At 39.6% G+C, this 23,787-nt stretch overlaps 1 protein-coding gene across 9 annotated transcripts in view; it reads right to left on the reverse strand.

The window, feature by feature from the left end:
* The window catches only part of LOC134345281 (lisH domain-containing protein ARMC9), a 150,451-nt gene extending 144,377 nt beyond the window's left edge, over positions 1-6,074 (reverse strand). For 8 of the 9 annotated variants that reach the window (XM_063045708.1, XM_063045706.1, XM_063045702.1 and 5 more), the window contains exons 1-3: positions 5,508-5,608; positions 3,664-3,748; positions 1,814-1,939 (exon numbers count right to left, since the gene is read on the reverse strand). In XM_063045708.1, the coding sequence (XP_062901778.1) occupies positions 1,814-1,939; positions 3,664-3,714 (177 nt within the window). In that variant the 5' untranslated portion in view covers positions 3,715-3,748; positions 5,508-5,608. Of the gene's footprint in view, positions 1-1,813; positions 1,940-3,663; positions 3,749-5,507; positions 5,609-5,762 lie in introns of those variants that run through there. The other variant, XM_063045701.1, reaches the window with a different exon arrangement.
* Positions 6,075-23,787: the final 17,713 nt, after the last annotated feature.

A 23,787-nucleotide genomic window follows, 5' to 3' on the forward strand; every position in this document is an offset into this window, starting at 1 on the left:
TGGCAGCTTTGTCATAGATTGAGTCATACTGGAGCCTCAGTTATCCATTTGATCACATTCTTGAAAAGTAAGGAGTGACTTAACACATTAGTGTAATACAGCATGAAACAGGCCTTCAGCCAAATTGGTCCATGCCAACCACTGCTAGTTCCAGTTCCACACAACCCTCCTACCCATGTACCCATTCTAATTGCCTCTTATATGTGGCAATTGGATCCATCTTGCCCATTTCCTCTGGCAGCTCATTCCAAGTACTCACTACCCTATGTAAAGAGGTTACCTCTCAAGATTGTTTAATGTCATTTCCTGTACATGTATAAGGAGAACAAAATAATTGTTACTCTGGATCCGATGTAGCCCAAAAAAAAAACACTAAGATAAAGAACACAACAATAATAAAAAAAATACAATGAACAGAAATACATAAGACAGCTTATATTAATAAATTGATTGTATGTCCTTAAAAGCGATGCGAGACTGCACTTAAGGTGACTGACAGAAAATAATAAAGTCATGCTGGAGTTAGTGGGTGTGGATGTAGATCAGTCTGACTGCTTAGAGAAAGAAACTGTTTGAGTTTGGTGGTCCTGGTTTGGATGCCTCAGGTTTCTTTTAAACTCCCAAACCTGGGGAAAAGAATATGACTGTCCAAATTATCCATACTCCTCATGATTTTTAAACTTATATGAGGTCACCCTTCTTTGTCCTACACTCGGGTACAAAGATCCAGTGTGGCCAACCTCTCCCAATTACTCAGGACCTCTAGTCCAGGCAGGATCCTCATAACTCTCTTTTGTACCCTCTCCAGCTGAGCAATGCCTTTCCTATAACAGGGTCTCCAAAACTGCACGCAATACTCCAAGTGTGGCCTCACCAACAAATTATATAACTGCAACATAATGTCTCTGTCCCGACTGAAGGTCAACATGCTAACTGCTTTCATCACCCTCCTGCCTACTTCCAGCAATCTGTGCACTTGTACTCCCAGGTCCCTCTGTTCTACCACACTCATCAGTGCCCTGTCATTTACTGTATAACTTCTATCCCCCCCCCCCGGTATGAATGTCCACAATGCATCAGCTCAATTTCTTTCAATTGAAATCCCCAGTTCATCTCCCTAATCGATCAAGATCTCTTTGCAATTATTTGCAACCTGCTTTACTATCAAAGTTCACAATACATTAATTGTCAAAGTATGTATGCAGTGTACAACCCTGAAAGTCGTCTTCCCCACAGACTGTCACGAAACAAAGGAACGTGGAATCAACCCAATCAAAGAAAAAGCATCAAATCCCTCCCACGCGCAAAAAATAATCACACAAAGAGCAACAAAAAAAATCAAAAACACAGAATATAAAACAAAAAAGGCATATTTCAGTACAGGTCAACATGATTCTTTAATTTAGTATAATCGGCAAACTTACTAAACATGCAATTTACATTCATATCCAAAACATTTACATGCTTAATGAATAACAGAGGTACCAAAACTGACCTCTTGGGCACCCTACTGGATGAACTGGATGTTAACCATCATCTTCTGCTTCCAATCATTAAACCAATTCAGAATCGATCTCACTAGTTCACCCAAATCCCATGCAATCTAACCTTTCAGATCAGTGTGCCATGCAGCCTGATAATGACATTGATAATGTTGTCATTATCAATCTACCTAAAAACATGTTTCATTTTAAGATATTTATTGTAATGCTGAATACATAAAATTTTTCAAAAATACCTCAGAATGTAATATTAACTGCAGTCCGTTTTACTTAAACAAATCTCATTTAATGGTACAAAGAACACACTTTACCTGAATGCGCAATGTCTTTGAATTTTGGCCAGCACTCACTGGTGGTTTTGGGATGGTCTTTCCCTTGTTCTTGCATTCCTCATCAAACGCGTTCACTGTTTCGTCAAAAGCTGCAAACTTTAAATACTGCATGAGAAACATTAACAGTTTAAGGTGTAGATTTATTAAAAGTGTCAACATTGAAATGATTAACGGTAAATGTTATTATTCGTGACAGCAAGAGAAAACAAAGTTATCTCAGGTTCAAAATGAGAATAGGATGAAAATTACGATTCCATTTCTTTGAATTAGTGTATTCACTGGTGTCAATTTGTATTAAAAGTCTCCCTTTCCTCAAACCAGTTTCCCAATAATCAGGGATCAGAGTTTTCTGTGGCAGGGCATAGTCATTAATTTTATTATATGATTAGATTTTCTAACTTTACTCATATTAAGTGCCTAAAAGACCAATATCTGAAACAGACACAACAAGTGAAATCAGTTATCTCAATTAACTGGGACAATAATTAAGTTTACAGATTGTGAAATTAAAGTGAAAAAACTTGGAAATATAGAGTGCAGAAATTTAATTCCTACTCAAGGTCAGACAAGGTCTCCCTTTCTCTTCTCCATTTACACCTCGGACTTCAACTACTGCACAGAGTCTTGTCATCTTCAGAAGTTTTCTGATGACTCTGCCATAGTTGGATGCATCAGCAAGAGAGATGAGGCTGAGTACAGGGCTACGGTAGGAAACTTCGTCACATGGTGTGAGCAGAATTATCTGCAGCTTAACGTGAAAAAAGACTAAAGAGCTGGTGATGGACCTGAGGAGGGCAAAGGCACCAGTGATCCCTGTTTCCATCCAGGGGGTCAGTGTGGACATGGTGGAGGATTACAAATACCGGGGGATACGAATTGACAATAAACTGGACTGGTCAAAGAACACTGAGACTGTCTACAAGAAGGGTCAGAGCCGTCTTTATTTCCTGAGGAGACTGAGGTCCTTTAACATCTGTCGGACGATGCTGAGGATGTTCTACGAGTCTGTGGTGGCCAGTGCTATCATGTTTGCTGTTGTGTGCTGGGGCAGCAGGCACCAACAGAATCAACAAACTCATTCGTAAAGCCAGTGAAGTTGTGGGGATGGAACTGGACTCTCTGACGGTGGTGTCTGAAAAGAGGATGCTGTCCAAGTTGCAAGCCATCTTGGACATGTCATAATGGACTGGTTGGACACAGGAGTACATTCAGCCAGAGACTCATTCCACCGAGATGCAACACAGAGCGTCATAGGAAGTCATTCCTGCCTGTGGCCATCAAACTTTACAACTCCTCCCTTGGAGGGTCAGACACCCTGAGCCAATAGGCTGGTCCTGGACTTATTTCATAATTTACTGGCATAATTTACATATTACTATTTAATTATTTATGGTGCAACTGTAATGAAAACCAATTTCTCTCGGGATCAATGAAGTATGACTATGACTAAATAAAAAGGTTATAAGGGATCAAAAAATGACTAAGAATGAGAGGAGGAAAAATGTGGAAACATAATTATTTTTATTTCAAAATATTGCATTTTAAAGATATGAAACAACAGTTCTAATCTGTGGAAATGTGACACCAGGCTGTATTAGTTAATTTCCAGGAATCAAGGAGATTGCCCATCATTAATTAAACTCATTCAACAGGTATATCAACTGACATGGACAAGATTGAACTTTTTGTAACATTTACTTCACATCTACAATCAAAAGAGCAATCTTGCAGAATCAGTAGTGACAAGGACGGTGTAAATTTGGCTTATTGTTAATAATTTAGGTTAGAAATCTTTTAATGTCCAAAATGGCAAACTCTTTCCAACCTACCTCTTTTATCAAACCATTTAGTTCAGCTTCATACGTCAAGTTGTCCCCCATGATCCATAAATTGTACTATCACCTCATTGTCAATCTACATTAAAACAAAAAAAAACACATAAGGATATGAGATATATCTGGCAGATCAGATAAAGGAGAATCCTAGGTGATTTTATAAGTATATTAAGTGAAAAAGGGCTATTAGGGAGAGAACGGGTCCTTAGGGACTCGCTCACCTATGTATGGAATCATAAGAAATAATTAAGATTGTAAGTGAATGCATTTTATCTGTATTTACCATGGAGGTCATGAAGTTAGGGAAATCAAAGAAAAGAACAATTATTTCCTGAAACCTATTGTTATTATAAAAGAGATTTATAAAATCATGGGGCATCGGCAAGGTGGATGGACAGTGTTTTTCCATGGGCAGGGCAGCCTTAAACGAGGCCAAAGGTTCAATGTGAGAGCAGGAAGAATGAGCTGCCAATCAAGGTGGTCAAGATGGATATCATCAGAACACTTAAAAGACATTTGGACAGGATCACAGATAGTGAAGGTTTAGAGGGACGTAGGCCCAATGCAGGCAAAAGAAATTAGTTCAATCAAGGTGGCACCTTGGTCAGCTTAAAATGCCTATTTCTGAGCTGCATAACACCAAGAACAAAGGGAAGCCACCGCATTGCCACGAATCATGCACACTAGATTTTCTCATATCATTTCATATTCATTCCTTTGTTCCCCTTCTATTTCATAATTTTGTTTAAAAACCAGCAGATGAGTTTGGCAAAGTTCATTACGGGTAAAAAAAAACTTAAGGTATCAAGAAAAAATCTGTAGACCAGAATACCACCCCCCCACGCACATAAACAATTGACAAAAATGTAAAACAAATACCTTGAATGTTTGAAAACAAACTGCATATGTATATCATAAAATGAATACCGAAAGAATAACAAGCACCCGTCTTCACATGACTGAGATAGTTTTAATTTAAACGGAAGTACTTAATGTACAGAACAAATGCCCTGCAATGTAAACCCATCACTACTGTTGTCCTATGCTTGTTTTGTTGGTCACTTGGCAGCACAGGAGCAGTGAAAATCAGATGAACTCTTTCCTTTGGTATGCTTCTGTCTGCCAAAGCAAATTTGGTGGGGGTGGGGAGGAAGGGCGGTGGTGGGAGTTGAATATGCCAATCTATCTCCTTTGTGGCTGAGAATTATGGAAGTGAATATAACAGAAGAGATGCTGCAAATATTGAGCATTACACACAAAATGCTGGAGGAACTCAGCAGGTCAGGTAGCATCGATAAAGGGGAAAAAACAGTCGACGTTTCGGGCCGAGACCCTTCATCGGGACTCGGAACATACTCTGCCTTCCATGAACTAGGACATCACCTTATTTGGTTTTATTTTGACTAATTTGATGTTGGCATCATTGGTAAGGGAAACATTCTCTATCACCCTTTGAAAAGGATAGTCATTCTTGAACGATGTAGGGGGACTGACGCTGTGCTGTAGCACAGGAAGTTCACGGGTTGTGATGCAATAACATGGAATTTATTTTATTAATGCTTTTTTTTCAAAGCCGCACCTTTCTCAAGAGAGAACACGTCTTTATTTATTTCTCCTGATACTACAGAAAACAGTCACTTACAAAGCGCGAAAGAAGAACAAACGCATACAAATCAAGAAGATCTCTCATTAGTTAAAACTGATCCTTCCAGATAACCTGAATAAGGTGTTGGAAACATGCGGCCGAGCTAATCGGGCCCATCCTGTTTATAATTACTGATCCCCATTCAGCTCCAGTTCAGAACAGTTATTTGGCTACCGTATGTTATAGCACTTACAACTGAATAACTCGAGCTTTGCCACCGTGCAACGAAGCCCCATCGCCGGCAGTCGGCCAGCCGTTCGCCGGAAACAGCTCCTTGGCAACGGTAAGCAAAACACACGGCAAACAACAACAGCGCAACTCGCCGTAAAGTGTCGTAAGGCTCCCGGTCTTTGTAGGACCTCCCCCAGGTGGTGTAGGAGGGCGGCCGGACTCGAGTGGGATGGTTCCACGTACAGTACTTCACTCCCCAACACTTTGCAGCACTCACCCTTGACTGTTCGGAGATTAAGAGCTCCTGATTCCAGCATCTGCAGTCTCTTCTATCTCCACCTCGGAGATTAGAGGAGTATGACATGAACTATTGTAAATCTTTTAAAACATGGCAATTTACTGTAGTATGTTGCACAGGAGGTTCTGCAGATGCCAGAAATCCAGAGCAACACACACACAAAATAGAGGAACTCAGCAGGCCAGGCAGCATCTATGGAAATCTATGGACAGTCGACATTTCGGACCGAGACCATTCATCTTGACTGGAAACGAACGCGGAAGAAGCTGGAATAAGAAGACGGGGGAGAAGAAGGAGTAGAAACTAGAAGGTGACAGGTGAAGCCAGGTGACTGGGAGCGGGGCGGGGGGGGAGGGGATGAAGTAAGAAGCTGGGAGTAGTAGGTGGAAAAGTTAAAGGACTGGAGAAGGAATCTGATTGGAGAGGAGAGTGGACCATGGGAGAAAGGTCAGGAGCAGTGGCATGGCGTGGGGTGGGAGAGGTGATAGGCAGGTGAGGAGAAGAGGTAAGAGGGCCAGAGTGGGGAATTGAAGAGGGAAGGGGATAGGAGAAAAATTACCTGAAGTTGGAGAAATCAGTGTATGAGGCTACCTGTCAGAATGTGAGGTGTTGCTCCTCCAACATGAGAGTGGCCTCATTGTGGCAGAAGAGGAGGCTACGAACCAACATGTTGGAATGGGATGCATCAGGAGCACTGGATACTGTAGATGATCCCAACAGATTCATAGATGAAGTATTTTTCTCACCCGGAAGGACTGTTTGAGCCCTGAATGGAGGTGAATGGACAGGTGTAGCACGTCTTCTGCTTGCTGGGAGGGACAAATGGACAAGGGAATCATGGAAGGAACAATCCCTGTGGAAAGTGGGGATGAGGTAAGGGTATGTTTGGTGGTAGGATCCTGTTGAAGATGGTGGAGGTTGCAGAGGCTTGTGAAATAGTAGGTGAGGACAAGTGGAACTCCATCTCTGTTAAGGTACTGGGAAGATAGCATGAGTGTGGATGTCTGGGAAATATAGGAGGTGTGGATGAGAGCAGAATCAATGGTAGAGGAATCGAAAACCCTGTTGTTTGAAGAAAGTGGACATCTCTGATGTCTTGGAAAGGAACGCCTCATCCTGGGAACAGATGAGGTGGACATGAAGGAACTGAGAAGAGGGAACGGTATGTTTACAGGAGATGTTGTAAAATGTTGCAGCTGTTTTAATTTCTAATAAGATATTCCTTGGCCACAAACAAACTTTTAATCTTCCTCAGTAAATAGTGCCATGATGGAGGCAGACTGAGCTCTACCTCGCAGAGGCTAGACAGCAGCTCTCCAACGCCTCCTCATTCTGACCCCTGGATTATGACCTTATAAATAATCATAGGCCGCTCTCTCCTGTACCACCACAGATCAGGAGATCGTCCCTCCACAGCCTCCAAACTGATGGTTCCCAAATCTTGTAATGCCGTCTTCCCCTACCCCAGAATTACAAACCAAGGATATCCTGTTTGACCCATTGTTTCTAACTGTGCTTGCCCCATTAAATTTATCTCTTCATATTTTGACAGGATCTTTCGAGCACTGTTACAGGAAAGCAGCATCCATCATCAGGGGCTCCCACCATCCAGGCCATGCTCTCTTCTCACTGTTGCCAATGGAAAGGAGATACAGGAACCTCAGGTCCCACACCACCAGGTTCAGGAGCAGTTATTACCCCTCAACCACCAGGCTCTTGAAATGGGATAATCTCGTTCACCCCCAATGCTGAACTGATTCCACAACTTATGGGCTCACTTTCAAGGAATCTGCAACTCACGTTCTCAATATTTATTGCTTAAATATTTAATTTTTTTGTATTTGCAAAGGTTGTTGTATTGTGCACATTGATTGTTTGTCCATATTTGTTGTGTGTGGTTTTTCATTGCTTCTACTGTTTTTCTTTGTAGTTACTGTGAATGCCCACGAGAAAATAAATCTCTACTTTGAACTTTTGAATCTTGGTTCTATTATACTTGGAGTATCATGTATAGTTTTGGTTGTCATTTTCCATTGAGTGGGTTACATTTGTTTGCATATCCAATAACATACTCGCAGCTCTGTGGCAGAAAATGATTACTAGACAGAGAGAGGAAAGGTCTCAAAGATGTGCTCAAAGTATCCTTGAAATTGTGTGATATTCCCAATGATTCTTGGGAATTTTGAGGCCATGACTGCTCAAAATGGAAAAGAAGTATTCACAGTATCATTGAGAGCTTCCAGTCTATGCATTGAAAGTGCACGGAAGTCCTGCATAAATAGCAGAAAGAATGTGGTATCTTGATGTAAGGGAACAGGCTTAGATTGACATGATATTTATCCAGTGGTTGGCTATTTGCAGCATGCCACTGGAACAGAAACAGTTTGGCGCATCGTTGAATGTAAGTATACATCAATAAGTTTTGTGTAAAAATTATCTTTTCGGAATTTATCCTGGGAATTGCCACAGAGAACAAAGTGAGTCAAGTTCTTGAAAGGAGACTAACTCATTTCATGGAAATTAGATAAACACCTGAGAAAGAAAGAATCTGTCTTATTTCTTACTTTTTTAAATGCACAATTTGAACTTGAGATCAGCCTGATTTGTCAATCTTTCTTCTGCCAGATATGTGCCATTACAAAAAGAAAGCAGGAAGACATTTTTTTCTTACAATTTTGGTGGAATTACATTGTGTGACATGCGTTTTTTTACTCCATTTCATGGAAGTTGACTGTAAACCATATCGGTAACCAATTAACAATTATATTGATTAGTTAGAGGAACAGCATTAATCTATATTTATGGTCACTATCGAAAAGCATCAAAACTACAACTTCTTTGCCAATTCCTGAGCACCCTGACCATTGAAGCATTTTGCTTAAATTTTATTTGACAACTGAAAAATGAATTAATGACCTGAATCCTGGATCTATAGCCCAGACTATTAAGATGTCGCTCAAAAGATTATAAATGATTCACACAAATTGATTCCAGCTTTTGACTCAAATGAAAATGCTAATCAAAGCTGATTGCTACAAAAATATCTTGTGGATATTTGAATTGAATGCAATGGACAAACACATTGATCTGATTTAAATAATCTTAATATAGCATAACATCAAAGGTGATGAAATTACAATATTCCTCTTAAAACATTGAAGATTAGCAAACCTTTTTAGTGTGTTTTACATGTTTTAGTTGTCTGCACAGAAATGAGAAAACTGAATAATTGCCTTCTCTCAAAGTGGGTTTGAAATATTTGGCTTTAGTCCATTGGATGGTGCTTTTTCTTTATGGTTACAGATTTATCTTTCCTTAAGATTGATGACTACATTAAAGAATGTGCTGTATTTTACTCAGAAAATTAATACAATACTTTCAATAGATTTATTGAAGTACCCAGAAAAAGCTTTACATGAAATGCATTAGTCAAGTAAGAAATGTTCTAAAATAGTGCTTTATTGCATCATTTTTAAATATCTCAGTGTGCTTCACAAAGAATATATTCCTGTATGTCAATTATTCCAAAGATAAATGAGTGGTGCTGTCAAAAGTCACTAATAAGCGAAAGGAGCATAGATACAAAGTACTATATAGACCAAAACAAACTTTTAAAATTCTGAATACAGACATTTTATAAATATACAAAGTAAAGCTTTAAAGTTCAAAGTAAAATTAAGCAAGTACACACATGCCACCACATAGATCTCTGAGATTTGCAGAGATCTGCTGATGTGTACCAGTGCCATCTTAGACAATATTTGACAAATATACAATAAAAAAATAAAGGTTATAGGGAACTTTATGCATTATTTGGATGCATAGCCTTGATAGACGTACCTCTGGAAGAACCCAGTGGTTCATGCAGCCTCGATGGAGGCAAAAGGATGTTGAATGTTTTGAGTCGAGTTGCATCAGGATTGATAGTGCAGAGGGAAGATAGGCAATAAATGTCTTGGGTAAGTTTATTAAATTACTGCTATTGTTAAACTGATAGGTTTGGATGGGTGAATGATTTTCTTTGTTAGCAAGGCTCAAAAATACACTAATTTGTTTGCTTTCTATTCTCATTCACAACAGCCATAATTCAGTCTCTCCTTCATGTTACAATTCTAGTAGATCTACCATATTACTGCTAAACTAAAGGAAATTATTATTGCTTAGTGAGAATAGGTGCAATCGTTCAGAGAAGTTCTTCCCTTAAATTTCTATCAAAACCTTTCCCCTAAACTAATATTTTGTTGAGTGCATAATATCATTGCCTTTCTGAGACACTGCTCCTTGAAGATGTCCTGGGCACTTGCAGGCTAGTACCCCAGATGGAGCCAACTAGATATACGACCCTTTGCAGCTTCTTTTGGTCCTGTGCAGTAGCCACCCCCACCCCCACCCACCATACCAGTGATGCAGCCTGTCAGAATGCTCTCCACAGTACATCTATAAAAGTTTTTGAGTGTTTTTGTTGACATACCAAATCTCTTCAAACTTGTAATGAAGTATAATCGCTGTCTTGTCTTCTTTATAGCTGCATCAATATGTTGGGACCAGGTTAGATCCTCAGAGATCTTGACACCCAGGAACCTTGAAACTGCTCACTCTCTCCACTTCTGATCCCTCTATGAGAATTGGTATGTGTTCCTTCGTCTTACCCTTCCTGAAGTCCACAATCAGCTCTTTTATCTTACTGGTGTTGAGTGCAAGGTTATTGCTGTGACGCCACTCCACTAGTTGGTATATCCCACCCCTGTACGCCTTCTTGTCTCCATCTGAGATTCTACCATAAAGGTTGTATCATCAGCAAACTTATAGATGGTATTTGAGCTACGCCTCGCCACACAGTCATGGGTATAGAGAAAGTAGAACAGTGGGCTGAGCACACACCCCTGAGGTGCACCAGTGTTGATTGTCAGCAAGGAGGAGATATCGTCACCAATCCACACAGATTGTAGTCTTCCGGTTAGCAAGTCAAGGATCCAATTGCAGAGGGAGGTACAGAAGCCCAGTTCTGTAACTTATTAATTAGGATTGTGGGAATACAAACATGGGTGTTTGTATTGTCTAGGCATTTCTTATAGTAGGAGAGTCTAGGACCAGAGGGCACAGCTCAGAGTTGAAGGATGCCTTTAGAACAGAGATGAGGAAGAATTTCTTTAGCCAGTGGGTGGTGAATCTGTGGATTTCATTGCCACAGATAGCTGTGGAGACTATTGGATAGATTTAATGCAGAGGTTGATAAGTTCTTGATTAGTAAGGACATCAAATTTTACGGTGAGAAGGCAGGAGAATGGGGTTGAGAGAGATAATAATCAGGCATGATGGAATGGCAGAGCAGACTCAAAAGGCCAAATTGCCTAATTCTGCTTTCAACATTCCCTCTAATTTTTTTTACAACTGTGCAGACTAACCATTGCACTAAGCAAGAAATTTTTACACTGCCTGAAAACTGCTGTTTTTTTTTGTTTTGTAATAAATATTTTTTATCTTGTACCAACAATTTTTAAAATTTAAACATTCTTATTAAATCAAGATTTTGTTGAAAGATTACTTAACAATAAGTCAGAATATAGAATTTTTTACTTCAAACAAACACAAACCACAATGCACAACACAAGTAAATGACATTGGGCATTTAAAACAACTGATAGGCGCAATGGCAAAAATAAAATGTTTTGACTAGCTGGCGTCAGTGTTCAGTGGGGTGGTGGTTTATTAATAATGAGCTACAGACTTCCATTTGTAACGGTGTTGTAACTTGAAACACTGATACTGTAAATATGTCACAGCTCTAAAATGTTTCAAAGTAAAGGTCGTGTATATTTATTATTTGGAAAATCTATGGATTATATTCATTAGCACACAATTACGGGGCATTTTACAATGATTATAGCATAGCTTCAAATTCTATTTGTGCAATAACAAAGGCTACACGCATGGGAGCATTTCAGTTACCGCATGGCCTGTACCTGCGCAGCTTAGCGGGAACAGTGCTACTCCTATGGTTTATGGTGTTAAGTCTTTTATCAGAACTGAGGATTCCTATAAATTAGAGTGCCAAGTACCACAGTGACTTGGAGAAAATCTGCTTTGTTCTTGCAGTGTATTGTGGATTTCTTCGCCTTCAAAGTGCTTTGGCAATGATATCCACATCCCTTGAATAAATACATTGGAAAAAATTATGCTGAAGCAACTTTGCTGTTTATCCTTTTCCATTCTGAGCATGAAATTTTAAAAAGTATTTAAATAGTATGTCTTGCATCATCAAAATGTCCCAAAGTTCCTTGTGGTCAATAAGAATTGTCACTGTTCTTTTGTAGGCAATTGCAGTCCCAAATTGTATCTGATATCTAGCTTGTAGGGTGAAGTCCAAAAGTATACACAGTATCCCTCAGAAGTCTTGTTAAGGTTTTTCATTGCCTCATATTACCATGTGATTTTTCTATCCTATTCCTCTTCTGACAAAAACTAAAATTCCATTATTTTTGTTAATACAATTGTTATCAGTTTTAGATGTTTCATCTAATATTTTGTAAACATATATCCCCAAATCCCTCTGCTTTTTCCCAACAGAGTCTGCTTCCACAAATTGTACAGTTAGTGCTGGTTGCTTATTATCAAAATATATTCCCTTTAGGTCTATTTCTAAATCATCGATATACACAGTGCATAGAAATAGTCCGGTGTTGAAATCTGTGAGACTAACTGATCACTCCAATGAATATCTGTAATTAATTATAATCTCCATAATCAACATTTAATATAGTATGTTATTTCCTTTCTAATTCCATAACCCTGCTTGAAGAACTGTTTACATGTTGCAGGAGTTCTTATTTCCTTTTCCAATTAGCTCCCTCTCAGTTCCAATTAGCAACAAAAATTTCCCAGAAAGAAAGTTTTGTTTTTTTCTGCTCATCTCAAAAATCTAGCTATTTTACACAAGATCATTTAAGATTTATGTAATAGAAACAGGACATTTCGTTCAAACAATTCTTAAAAGCACTTGTGCAGGTAATAGAATCTGGAGTGACAAACGATCTGCCGAAGGAATTTAGCAGGCCCTGATGGAGGGTTTCAATCTGAGATGTTAACAATCCCTTACTTCCAGTGGATTATTTCTATCAGGAATATCACCTTTACTCTTTTCTCTTTCACCCACTTATAAAGAATATTGGATATATATTTACACTCTTCTCTCAAATAACCTCCTCTTCTGGTAAGATGTACTCTTACCACACTAGGTGAAGCCATTTCTTCTGGTACCTTCCTTTAATTTCTTTAAAAAAAATCCTTGAATTGTTGCTCTCTGCTTTCCTTTTGTAATATGTTGTAAGCACTTAGCAGGTCAGTTTGCATGAGCAGTGAAAGAACCAATGGATCAGATGTTGCTGGTCATTGCTAAAAGTTCTGTGTACAAAATCTGACCTTTGCCCAACTTAAATGCCTGCAAGGTCAAGACTCTATTACAAATGAGGAAGTCCAGAACCTGCAGCATGAGCTTTGTCGTGAGGCTCCACAGGCTGTTGTCCAGAATAGGAATATCCTGAGATTACAGATTAGATCTGGTGCAATAGAAATGAACCACTTCATTTTAGTGTTCGTTGTTGGGCTGTTTGAAAGGAACGTTAAAAAGAACGTTAAATGGAACCTTATTATATTTTTAATAATTTTGAGTAGTCTTGTTTATGCAACAGTTAGGATGTTTGGATAGAAAGGAATTACAAAGAAAATGAATATTGGCCTTTATTACAAGAAAGAAGGTGTATAATTGAAAAAAAGGTTACAGAAATGTGGAAGACAGTGGTGCCACATGCATACAGTTTTGGTCTCCTTTTTTAAGAATAGTCATAGTCATAGTCATACTTTATTGATCCGGGGGGAAATTGGTTTTCATTACAGTTGCACCATAAATAATAAATAGTAATAGAACCATAAATAGTTAAATAGTAATATGTAAATTATGCCAGTAAATTATGAAATAAGTCCAGGACCAGCCTATTGGCTCAGGGTGTCTAACCCTCCAAGGGAGGAGTTGTAAAGTTTGATGGCCACAGGCAGGAATGACTTCCTATGACGCTCTGTGCTGCATCTCGATGGAATGAGTCTCTAGCTGAATGTACTCCTGTGCCCACCCAGTACATTATGTAGTGGATGGGAGACATTGACCAAGATGGCATGCAACTTAGACAGCATCCTCTTTTCAGACACCACCGTCAGAGAGTCCAGTTCCATCCCCACAACATCATTGGCCTTACGAATGAGCTTGTTGATTCTGTTGGTGTCTGCTACCCTCAGCCTGCTGCCCCAGCACACAACAGCAAACAAGATAGCACTGGCCACCACAGACTCGTAGAACGTCCTCAGCATCGTCCGGCAGATGTTAAAGGACCTCAGTCTCCTCAGGAAATAGAGACGGCTCTGTCCCTTCTTGTAGACAGCCTCAGTGTTCTTTGATCAGTCCAATTTATTGTCAATTTGTATCCCCAAGTATTTGTAATCATCTACCATGTCCACACTGACCCCCTGATACCTTTGGTCTCCTCAGGTCTACCACCAGCTCCTTTAACTTGAACTTGGAGGCAGTACAACGTCAGTTTAGCAAGTTGATTCTGACGATGAATGAGTTGCCTAATGAGAAAAAGTTGGATTTTTTTGGAGTGAGAGGTGGTTTGAAGGCTCTTGAAAATGTAGATGCAAAGATGTTTCTCCTCATGAGAACTGACAGCCAAATAGCGTAGTTTCAGAATAAGGAATTGGGCATTTCAGGCAAGGATAACAGAAATTTCCTCTCTCAAAGAGTTGTGAATCTTTGGAATTTGCTATCCAAGATAGTTGTGTAAAATGTATTGTTTAATAGAAACATAGAAAAACCTACAGCACAATACAGGCCCTTCGGCCCACAGAGCTGTGCCAAACAGGGTCCTACCTTAGAACTACCTAAGCTCCATGTAGCCATCCAGGAGTCTCTTAAAAGACCCTATCGTTTCCGCCTCCACCACCGCTGCTGGCAGCCTATTCCACGCACTGACCACTCTCTGCGTAAAAAACTTACCCCTGATATCTCCCCTCTACCTGCTTCCAAGCACCTTAAAACTATGTCCTCTCCTGCTAGCCACTTCAGCCCCGGGGAAAAGCCTCTGACTATCCACACGATCAATGCCTCTCGTTAACTTGTACACCTCTATCAGGACACCTCTCATCCTCCGTCGCTCCAAGGAGAAAAGGCCGAGTTCACTCAACCTATTCTCATAAGGCATGCTCCCCAATCCAGACAACATCCTTGTAAATCTCCTCTGCACCCTTTCTATAGTTTCCACGTCCTTCCTGTAGTGAGGCGACCAGAATTGAGCACAGTACTCCAAGTGGGGTCTGACCAGAGTCCTTTATAGCTGCAACATTACCGCTCTGCTTTTAAACTCAATCCCATGATTGATGAAGGTCAATGCACTGTATGCCTTCTTAACCAGAGTCAACCTGCGTAGCAGCTTTGAGTGTCCTATGGACTCAGACCCCAAGATCCCTCTGATCCTCCACACTGCCAAGAGTCTTACCATTAATACAATATTCTGCCATCATATTTGACCTACCAAAATCAACCACCTCACACTTCTCTGGTTTGAACTCCATCTGCCACTTCTCGGGCCAGTTTTGCATCCTATCAATGTCCTGTTGTGACCTCTGACAGCCCTCTACACTATCCACAACACCCTCAACCTTTGTGTCATCAGCAAATTTACTAACCCATCCATCCAGGTCATTTATAAAAGTCGCAAGAGTAATGTATTGTTTAATGTACTCACTATTGAGATAAATACTCTTTGGTCTACAGTGCAATCAAGGGTTATGGGGAACATGCAGGAAAGCAGAGGTGAAACCAATATCAGTTAAATTACAACCACATTAAATTGCAAAGCAAGTTCAAGGAGCTGTATGGTTTATTCCTACTCCTAACTCTTTCAACATACTAGAGACCTATGCTCAATCCCATAAAATAAACTTTTCTCTCATCTGGTACCTCAGCTTTAATCATGCTTGCGTCCTTCTTAGTTTTTAAATCAGGTTCCAGTTAGTCATTATTCACTCAATGTTACGTTATTTTTAGTTCTCCTTTGTATTTTATTTCTTTTTCCCATTAATCCAGTAACAAACTTCCTATAGTTGGACATTAAATATTTATTTACATATCAAACACAAGTTTGGCAACAACTAAATAATTATGTTGATTTCTGGGTGTCCCACTCTGGGAAAGATGTGACTGTTTTTAAGAGGATATAGAAGCAATATAACAAAATCATTCTACTATTGAGGGGTTTTAGTTTCATGGATAAGTTATTCAAAAGAAAGCTAGCTAGGTATCTGATAAGAGAATTCGGCAGCCTTTGGGGAGGGGGACATTGGGGTAGGAATATCTTGATTACGCTTATATAGATTTGACACAGATCCAACGGCCACTTTCTATGCTGTAAAAAAATCTGTCATTCTTAATAACTGTCTCTTCCAGTTTGTTCGATAGATTTTTGAGATGCTATTTCTTAAGTTTACATTGGGCTTCATCAGAGCAATAAGCAAAGGAACAGCATTTCATCATCCATCAAGGTATGTTGCAACCTGAGACTTAAATTGTAAGTTGAGACTCAATTTTGAATTCAATAATTTCAAATTACTAACCTTTCTATAGTAAGGCCATAAATTGTCACATCAGCTCAGCTGATGTTGTTTTATCCACTGAATGTCTCTTTTATTTCAAAGTTCCAGCAGGTGCTGTGTTCTGCATTTCACAGTTCCAGCATGTTGGATTTTTCAACTCCAATTACATGCCTGCAGACAGATCAGTTGTGATTAATTAGCATTTATTCCCCTCTCTGTGAAGACTCTGAAAACAATTGTTTCTTTTGAACAATCTTGCATTCAATCTAACCCTCTACATTTAATCCAAGAGAGACTTCAAGCTCTGGAAATCTGGAGCAACACTCACAAAGTGCTGAGGAACTTGGCAAATTAGGCAGCATCCATGGTGCCAAATGTCAACTGTTAACCTCCTTTCATAGATGCTGCCTGACTTGCTGAGCTCCAGCATTTTGTGTGTGTTGCTCCTTTATATTTAACCATTATTGACACCCTATCACAGATATTCCCTTTGTTCATTCAAGCATTCATCTCTCACCACCCACTCTATACAATTCAAAACATGTTCGTATTCTCATTTTTCCAGTCCTGATTAAGGTCATTGACCTGAAGTTCACCTGTCATGCTGAATATCCAATCCTTTTCTCTTTTCCTTCATGTTAGAAAGCACTAATATAGTCTATTGACTATAATATCTCAATAACATTAGATAAAGAAGCAAGGAAGGAGGTTCAGTTTGAGCATAAATGTTGGCATTAATCATTTGAGCCATTTGATTTATGTCTGTGCTGTGGGTTCTGTAATTTTGAGGCTAGTTCCTTTTTATTGTTAGCTCAAGGAAATAGATAATGTGTATTGTAGGAAATCCATCATCAGCTCTTTACATGGTTCATTTATTATAACGCTATATGTTCCTGTGTCATGAAATCTATGTAAGTATTAACTAACAATGAATCCAAAGTCAGTTGTGACACCGTCTTTGAATGAATGCCATCCATGGATTCATAGGTGAAGAACATAAAGTTACAGAAAAGGTACAACAATTTGTGGAACCTGACTGATATGTTAATTTCTTATGAAAGGGAACATTTCATAACCAATTTCCCCCTGGGATCAATAAAGTATGACTAAAGCTAAAACTAAAACAAAAAAATTGGGAGAAAATGCTCTATACTCTATAATTAACCAGTTATCACAATTATAATATTTGTTCCATTTGGAACAAAAATCTATTTAAAATATGTGTGAAATGTTTGTATAAAATCACAAGCCTGTTTCTCAACACATTTAAAATGACCCCAGATCATTAGTATGCTCTTTTAAAATTTTTCATTATTTACACAGCAAACCATTTATAATACGCGGTATTTGGGACTACTAAGAGTTAATGATGGACATTAGAATTTTTAATGTTTAAAAGAGGGATCTGGCAATCATATAGCATAAACATAATTCTACAGAAAATGAAACTATGTCATGGTTCTTTATCAGAGATTAATAAAAAGATTTGCCCAGGTTTAAGAGATTTGTAAGGGCTCAAGTTTAGAAAGCTGATGCCACCAATTCTGAAATATTCAGAACTGTCACCATACAAAGTGGGGATTTCAAAATTGCACAAAAATAATTATACAAAATAAATTTTCAGAACCATTGCTTGGCAAGTCACAACTTTTCTAAAATATAGTTATAAAATGCATACTTTTATTACAAATATATTAGATTACTACATTCATCTTCAAAGCTAATTCACTTGTTCACATCAAGTCTCTTGAGTCTGTTTAGAATGTGGATTACAAATACATTCCTGTGATATGAAAATCAGTTTGTGTCCACTATCAACTAATGAAAATATTTTCTTCAAATATGCCCCTTCATTGTACCACATGTCCTGTAAACTTAATTATTATTACATGCAAAATGTTCTTTCATATAAGTAGCAGATATAACTAAGGATTTGGTAAAATATTAACAGTATTTGAAGAGTAATTTTTCAGTAAATACAAATGGAAAAAGAATAAACAATGCACGCAGTCCTCAAGTTATGTAAAAGTTCTGTTCCTGACTACTGTCTGTAAGCCAATACCTCTGTACCAGAAATGTCCATTTTCTACAGCTACCCATTTTAGATTGCTCTAAATACACTTGATAGAAGTCTTTTATTTCACTGAATTATCAGCTAACACCACCCAAAGGAATACATATTATACTCAGTCATTAATGAATAACATGAACCATTTTATTATTACCGCACCATTTTGAAAAATGCTTTTAAAATGTAGGGGGAAATTTGCATAAAGTGAGATTTCCATAAGTCAGGTTATACATGTGACAAGAATACACATAGATTAAGATGTTAGCTGTCCTGTGCTGGCACCAGTGGGGATCAGCAGTTGGTCTGCCACCTGTCTTCAGGAGAGAGAGAGAGATAAGGAAAACAATGGAGCAGCATTTGGAGATGTTAATGAAGGGACGGGAGAGTCTAACAGAAGGAGAGCTGTCAAGATCGGCTCCCCCTTTGAACCCTGAACTGTTTGAAGTGATGGACAGGCGATACCCCAGCAGGGGGATAAAAAGGGACAGGTTCGCTAAGGCAGGACACACACGACACCCGAGGTAACGAGACCCTGGAAGCGGTGCGTCTCTCACAAGTCGGTGGGAAGTTTTGGAAGGCCGGTTGCGGGACCAGGCCATAGCCGCACAGGGTGGAAAGGCACGATCGGCGGGAACCTGGTGTGTGTCCACCCTTGCCTGGGTGCCGGGTTCACCGCAGGGAAACGATCGTATCTGGAAACGGAGGGGTCACGGTCGGTGACCTCAGATGACATCACAAAGGACTCGCCCGAAAGCTGACTGCGAAGGTCTGTGTGGAAGCCGTTTTTGAATATTCATTCGTTTTGCTCTCTCTCTCCTTCCCCCACACTGTCCATCGCCACGGCAGCGATTACTGCGAACTGAACTGAACTAAATTGAACTGAACTTTGCGTCACTTTGAAACTGGTCATTTACCCCTAGACAATGATAGAGCTTGATTGATCCTGTTATCTTAATTCTGTGTACATGTATGTTTATCATTGCTGAACTGTTGCATTTATTATCCTTTTGATTAGAGTACTGTGTTGCTTGTTTCTTTAATAAAACTTTCTTAGTTCTAGTAATCCAGACTCCAACTGAGTGATCCATTTCTGCTGGTTTGGCAACCCAGTTACGGGGTACGTAACATACATTACTCAGGATTCATAGAGTATTCGGCCCACAATGTTGTGCTGACCATGTAGCCTACTCTAGAAACTGCCTAGAATTTCCTTACTGCATAGCCCTCTATTTTTCTAAGCTCAATGTAGCTATCTAAGAGCCTCTTAAAAGATCCTATTGTATCTGCCTCCACCACCATCGCTGGCAGTGCATTTCACACACCCACCACTCTGTGTGAAAAAAATTACTTCTGACATCCCCCTTGTACCTACTTCCAAGCACCTTAAAGCTAAGTCCTTGCGTGTTAGCCATTTCAGCCCGGGAAAAAGCCTCTGGCTATCCACACGATCAATACCTCTCATCATCTTATACATGTCTATCAGGTCACCTCTCATCCTCCATCACTCCAAGGAAAACAGGCCAAATTCACTTAACCTATTCTCATAAGGTACACCTTCCAATCCAGGCAACATCCTTGTAAATTTCCTCTGCACTCTCTCTATAGTATCCACATCCTTTCTGCAATGAGGTGACCAGAATTGAACACAGTACTCCACATGGGGCCTAACTAAGGTCTTGTATAGCTTTAACATCACCTCACAGCTCTTGAACTCAATCCCACGGTTGATGAAGGCCATCACACCATACGCCTTCTCAACAATACTGTCAACCTACACAGCAGCTTTGAGTGTCCTATGGACATGGACCTCAAGATCTCTCTGATCCTCCATATTGCCAAGAGTCTTACCATTAATAATATATTATTTCTTCAAATTTGACCTACCGAAATGAACCACTTCACACTTATCTGGGTTGAACTCCATCTGCCATTTCTCAGCCCAGTCCTATTGATGTCCAGCTATAACCTCTGACAACTCTCCAAACTATCCACAACGCCCCCCCCCAACCTTTGTGTCATCAGCAAACTTACTAACCCACCCTTCTACTTCCTCATCCAGGTTATTTATAAAAGTCAGAAAGAGGTGGGGTCCCATAACAGATCCCTGCAGAACACCACTGGTCACCATCCTCCATGCAGAATACAACCATCTACAACCACCCTTTGCCTTCTGTGGGCAAGCCAATTCTCGATCCACAAAGCAAGGTCTCCTTGCATCCCATGCTTCAGTACTTTCTGAAGGAATCTTACATGGGGAACCTTATCAAATCCCTTACTGAAATCCATATACACTACAGCCACTGTTTTGCCTTCATCAATGTGTTTTGTTACCTCCTCAAAGAATTCAAATAGGCTTGTAAGGCACAACCTACGCTTGACAAAGCCAATGCTGACTGACCATGCCTAATCCAATTATGTTTCTCCCAATGCTCATAAATTCTGCCTCTTAGGATCTTCTCCAACAACTTGCCTACCACTGAAGTAAGGCTCACTGGTCTATAATTTTCTGCGTTATCTCTACTACCTTTCTTGAACAAGAGAACAACATTTGCAATCTTCCAATCCTCTGGTACTTCTCCCACCCCTATTGATAATGCAAAGATCATCGCCAGAGGCTCAGCAATCTTCTCCCTCATTTTCCACAGTAGCCTGGGGTATATCTCGTCTGGTCCTAGAGACTTATCTAACAATACCTTTCAACAGCTCCAACACATCCTCTTTCTTAATGTCTATACACTCAAGCGTTTCCGTCTGTTGTAAGTCTTCCCCACAATTGCCAAAGTCCTTTACACTGGTGAACACTGAAGCAAAGTATTCATTAAATACCTCTGCTGCCTCCTACGGCTCCATGCATGTTTCCACCATTGCTCCTGGTTGGTTCTATTCTCACACAGCTCATCCTCTTGCACTTCACAGACTTGTAGAATACCTTGGGGTTTTCCTTAATCCTGCTCACCAAGGCCTTCTTGTGGCCCCTTCTAGCTCTCCTAATTTAATTCTTGAGCTCTTTTCTGGCACTCTTGTAATTTTCTAGAGCTATAACAGTACCTAGTTTCTTGAACCTTTCATAAGCTTTTCTTCTCTTCTTAACTATATTTCTACATCCTTTGTACACCATGGTTCTTTAACTCTACCATCCTTTCCCTGCCTCAATGGAACATACCTATGCAGAATTCTATGCAAATGTTCCCTGAACATTTGCCACATTTCTGCCATGCATTTCCCTGAGAACATCTACTCCCAATTTCCTGCCTAATGGCATCATATTTCCTGCTGCCCCAATTAAATGTTTTCCCAAATTGTTTGCTCCTATCCCTCTCCAGCGTTATGGTAAAGGAGATAGGGTTGTGATCACTATTTCTAAAATGCTTTCCCACTGAGAGATCTGACACCTGCGACCAGGTTCATTTCCCAATACCAGATCAAGTACAGACTCTCCTCTAGCTGGCTTATCTACATATTGCGTCAGTAAACCTTCCTGAACACACCTAACAAACTCCACCCCATCTGAACGCCTTGCTCTAAGGAGATGCCAGTCTATATGAGGAAAGTTAAAGTCACCCAACACAACAACCCTATTATTATTGCACCATTCCAGAAACTGCCTTTCTATCTGCTCCTTGATGTCTCTGTTACTGTTGGGGGGGGGGGGGTCTATAAAACACCTAGTAGAATTATTGCCCCCTTTCCTGTTTCTGACTTCCACCCACAATGACTCAGCAGACCATCCCTCCATGACTTCCTCCTTTTCTGCAGCCGTAATACTATCCCTGATTAGCAATGCCATGCCCCCATCGCTTTTGCCTCTCTTCCTGTGCCCCTTTTGAAACATTTGCCATATTCAGCAGCTATTTTTGCTCCTGAGTCTCCATAATGGCCACATTATCTTTCTATATTGAAAATACTCATCCTGTCAACAAAATCCTGTGTAAGAGAAACAAAGTTATCTCAGATCAGTGATTCTATATCAGAACATACAAGAAAAAGGCTGTTCACATCAAAATTGCTGGTGAACGCAGCAGGCCAGGCAGCATCTCTAGGAAGAGGTACAGTCGACGTTTCAGGCCGAGACCCTGAAACGTCGACTGTACCTCTTCCTAGAGATGCTGCCTGGTCTGCTGTGTTCACCAGCAACTTTGGTGTGTGTTGCTTGAATTTCCAGCATCTGCAGAATTCCTGTTGTTTGCGTAGAAAGAGGCTGTTGACGTGCCCCATTAACTTTTTCTTTGTCTTAATATGACGACTGCTGCGAAAGAGTTTCCAGCATTTTGTTCTTACTTTGAATTCTAAACAGTCACATCATTTTTGCTTTTGTATTCCTGATCATTGGGTATTATTAAAATGACAGCTGGAAATTTCTAGATTATGAAATCACTTAATACAGCACTTAAAAGTTTTAGGAGATGATTAACTCAATTCAGCATTTATGTACAAACAAATTAGATTCTGAAGAAATATAACAGATTTTGACATTGGACTGAAATATGTGGATAAATGTGAAAGTGTAATAATGGCACACAGCTTTCAATGAGGAATTTGATAATATACCAGCTACAAACTTGGAAATCTAAAATAATTGCAGTATTGTAAACAGAATATCATTCTCTACAATGGTGTGATAAATGAAATTTTTATCTCTAACATTGCATTGTTAGCTTCTGATAGATGTGACAATCAAAAGACAATCTGATCTCTGAGTATTTTAGTTTCCAGTGTTGCTTTATGGACCGCTGCAGAAACCTGTGCATTGTATTGGAGAGATGTCCACTCTGTAATGTATTGCCTGGAAGTTGTCTCTCATTCCCAGTTAAGACATCCATTTTGTTCTGCTTGTGCATGTAATATCTACCATGGCTGTCCTAAACTGGAAAGGGTTACCTCCAATGGAAATGGAAGCTTGAAAGTTTGCAATCAAATATTCATTTGAAATGTGGTTTATATGTAGGCAACCCCTCAATAAACCCATATTTAACTTTACAAATCATGCCAACTAATATGAGATACAGATTAAAATTTAACTCTCATGGAATTTATGTGTCAGTATTTGCTTTAGTTTCAGCTTTCATTTCTTGACATGCACATACACTGTATTTTTTTTGTGCTATGGAAAAATCTTGATTCGGACAATTTTTTGGAACACAACCCACTCCCCCCCCCTTCAGTAATGTAGGGTTTTGCCTGTATTGCCACCACCGTTACCCTCTCAGGTTTAAATTTCCAACCAGCAATTTTTGAGCCACTTCCTATCCAACCCGACTGACACTAGCTTAGAGTAGGCACTTTGTTTCAGCA

Source organism: Mobula hypostoma, chromosome 4 (assembly GCF_963921235.1).
Source record: "Mobula hypostoma chromosome 4, sMobHyp1.1, whole genome shotgun sequence".
NCBI lineage: Eukaryota > Metazoa > Chordata > Chondrichthyes > Myliobatiformes > Myliobatidae > Mobula > Mobula hypostoma.